Below are 3,017 nucleotides of genomic sequence, written 5' to 3'. Positions count from 1 at the left end.
CCAATCAAATTAGTACTAGACAAATTTAGATGCTCTAAATTGGAGAGCATATTAATTGACAAAAATTGTTGTCTGGTGAATCTATTTTGTGCAAGATTAAGGTATTTGATATTATGAGCATAATTCAAGCCACTGAAAAACACTCCACTAAGCTGATTTTCGCATAAATCCAAATAAACCAACTTGGACCAATTGAAGGTGGAACTGAAATTTACCTCTGCAATGTGGCCTTGAAATTCGTTTCTGCTCAAATCAATCACCTCCGAAGGCCCTTCAAAAACACCAACAACTGAACCCTTAAATAGATTGCCCGAAATATTAAGATATCTGATCGATTTCATCCCCGAAAAATCTGAATCCCGGCCCTCAATCTCATTATTAGCCAGGTTCAAGAATTCCAGCTTCGTCAGTGCAGCACCAAAATCACGAGGAAGAGAGCCGTTGAGCTTGTTTACGGAGAGATCAATGTAAACCAAGGACCTGCATTGTGATAGCCCCAAAGGAATGTTTGACTCAAATCCATTCCGACTAAGATTAAGAACTTCCAAACTGACAAGAGAGCTTATTGCTTCAGGGATACTCCCAGAGAAATTGTTGAAAGAGAGGTCAAGAATTTGTAGGTGACCAAAATTGCCCATGTTACTTGGGAGATTTCCAGAAAATTGGTTAAAGGAAAGATTAAGATTCTTAAGTGTACCCAAACTCCAGAAATCAGAGGGGAAAGAAGTGATTTTGTTACTACTCAGATCCAAAGTTTCAAGCTTCGACAATTTCCCGATCGTGTCATCAGGAATTACACCAGATAAACCCAACGCAGTTACTTCCAATTTCACAACATTCTCTCTTTTGGCATCACAAGACACACCCCTCCATGAACAAAAAGGGCCAGAGAAGTCATAATCTTTGGAAGAATCTGAGGACATTTTTTGCAAGAAATCAAAGATAAATAACCCGTCTGTATTGGGTAGTTGAGAAACCAAAGGCTTAAAGAACAGCGTTAGAATAAAAAAAGAACCAAGAAAACCAAATCCCATTTTTGGATTCAGCCTAAAATTGCAGGAAAAAACAAAAAGGAACAGTACCAAACCCCCTCCAACACCAACTATTCCAAAACAGCTCTCTTTGACCTTCAATTCAACCAATTTCGTATCATAAATGCTTCGCGGCTACTTCTGGCTTCTGCAAGACGGATAAATCCCATAAATCCATAAACACAACCACCACCTACACCGCAGAACAGTAACTATCACTCTCCAACAAGCTATTAAAAATAGGTTCTTTGCTTTCAGAATCCCAGAAACCGAAAAAAAAAAGTGAATATATAGCAGTAAACAGTTTACGCACAATAAATTTCCTACAGAAAAGCAATTGGAATTGTGGGAGGCAACAGAAATTTTGAATGTCTGGCCTTTGCAGGTTCTAAAGAAGCCAAACTGAAATTGTTTTTTTGTTTCTGTTTTACGTTAATCACACAACGAGAAAACTCAAACTTTCTGCAAACTGAACTTTTTTAAACGGAAATGGTAGGTCACAGATAGATGGGGCGGAGTGAGGAATTAATGTCTACTTGTTTTTTATCAGTAAATAAAATAAACTGACTGACAGTTCATAAATGAGAAAGATATTGGCACTGTTTTGGAGTTTGTGAATAATCAGTGTGCTGTTGGGTGGAATTCAATAATTTTGCATTTCTTTTTCTCTGTTTGTTTTTTCTCATAATTGATTTTATGTTTTTTTTTTTTTTTGGGAAAAAAAATCCTAAATTATTGTAATTATGGATAATTAATTTGTATTACCCTTTAAAACCCCACAAATTCAATACAATTACTTCATGTATAGGTAAAATATGGTAAAACTGAAAGCTGACTTCAATACAATTACTTCATGTATAGGTAAAATATGGTAAAACTGAAAGCTGACTTTCCTTCTGCTCTGCTTCAATTTAGCAAATCTGCTTGTTTGAGAGCGATTTTTTATTCCAAAAAATTGATTTTTTTACAGTTATTTTATTATTCCAGTCGTCATATTTGACTTCTTCCCTTACAGATGAACCCCACTTTTCTCTTAACGGTCAAAAAATCAATTCTCAAAATCACTCCAAAACAGGTTAAATGTAAAGTTTGCCTTCTGTTTTTCCTTCTCTTACCTTCCAAAAATACAGAATTTAACATCAAACTTTTGTGGCTATTCGTACGATTAATTGATTCAGTTTTTTTTCAACCTTTTTAAAAATTATTCTCCACTCTGGTTCAATTTAAAGAACTAATATACGGAAATATAAGATAATCTCCTAAGATTTAATTTCGTAACAAGATTCACTGAGATGTTGTCTTCGATTTTATTACACTGCAATGTTCTCGAATTAACTACATGACCATTCGGTGAATGTGTATGGTGTCTGGGTAGGGAGCAAGAACATTTCGATTTACCAAAGGTGTAAAATGATACAAATTCTTCTTTAATTAAGAAGATAATAATGATTATTTACTTAGATAAATGGTAAGTAGTAATTCTAACGCAATTTTGTGCCATTTAATGTCTAAATAAATAAGGACATGCACCGCCCTCCGGGGCATAGTTTAGTGGTGCAAAGGACAAGAGTGAGATTATCTCACACCTAGCTGGCAGCTGCAGTGTGGGGGTTTGATTCCTGAGACATAGAATTTAACTCCTTGTAAGCGCAGTGTACATGCAGTTCTTGTTCCCTGACTTACTAGAGCATATTCCGTGATTTACCTCCCTCATAAAACTCTATAGACGGGACGATAGAAGCCCTCAAAATTGGGGTTTCAACCTTTTAAATAAGGACATGCACAATCATTGATGTCTAAGAAATGATAAATTGAATTATTAATAAAGAAAATGGTTCAATGAAGAGGACATAATTATAATCATCTCACATCATAATCAGTGGAATTTTATAAAACCAAAGTTGATAAATCAAATCAGATTGTGAAGAGGACGAAGGCCAAATTTGACAAGTTGACTAAATCAAAATAGCAACGAAAAGTCGTGTC

At 35.2% G+C, this 3,017-nt stretch overlaps 1 protein-coding gene across 1 annotated transcript; it reads right to left on the bottom strand.

The window, feature by feature from the left end:
- Positions 1-5: 5 nt before the first annotated feature.
- LOC111380914 (probable LRR receptor-like serine/threonine-protein kinase At2g24230) lies at positions 6-1,620 on the bottom strand (the record flags this gene model as incomplete). The annotated part of the gene is made up of 1 exon (XM_023004582.1): positions 6-1,620. A coding segment is annotated over exon 1 (1,029 nt), but the record flags the coding sequence as incomplete, so codon positions are not given.
- Positions 1,621-3,017: the final 1,397 nt, after the last annotated feature.

Source organism: Olea europaea, unplaced genomic scaffold (genome assembly GCF_002742605.1).
Source record: "Olea europaea var. sylvestris unplaced genomic scaffold, O_europaea_v1 scaffold2230, whole genome shotgun sequence".
Taxonomy (NCBI): Eukaryota; Viridiplantae; Streptophyta; class Magnoliopsida; order Lamiales; family Oleaceae; genus Olea; species Olea europaea.
The sequence above is the reverse complement of the archived record's forward strand: the minus strand, read 5'-3'. Positions and strand labels throughout refer to the sequence as shown.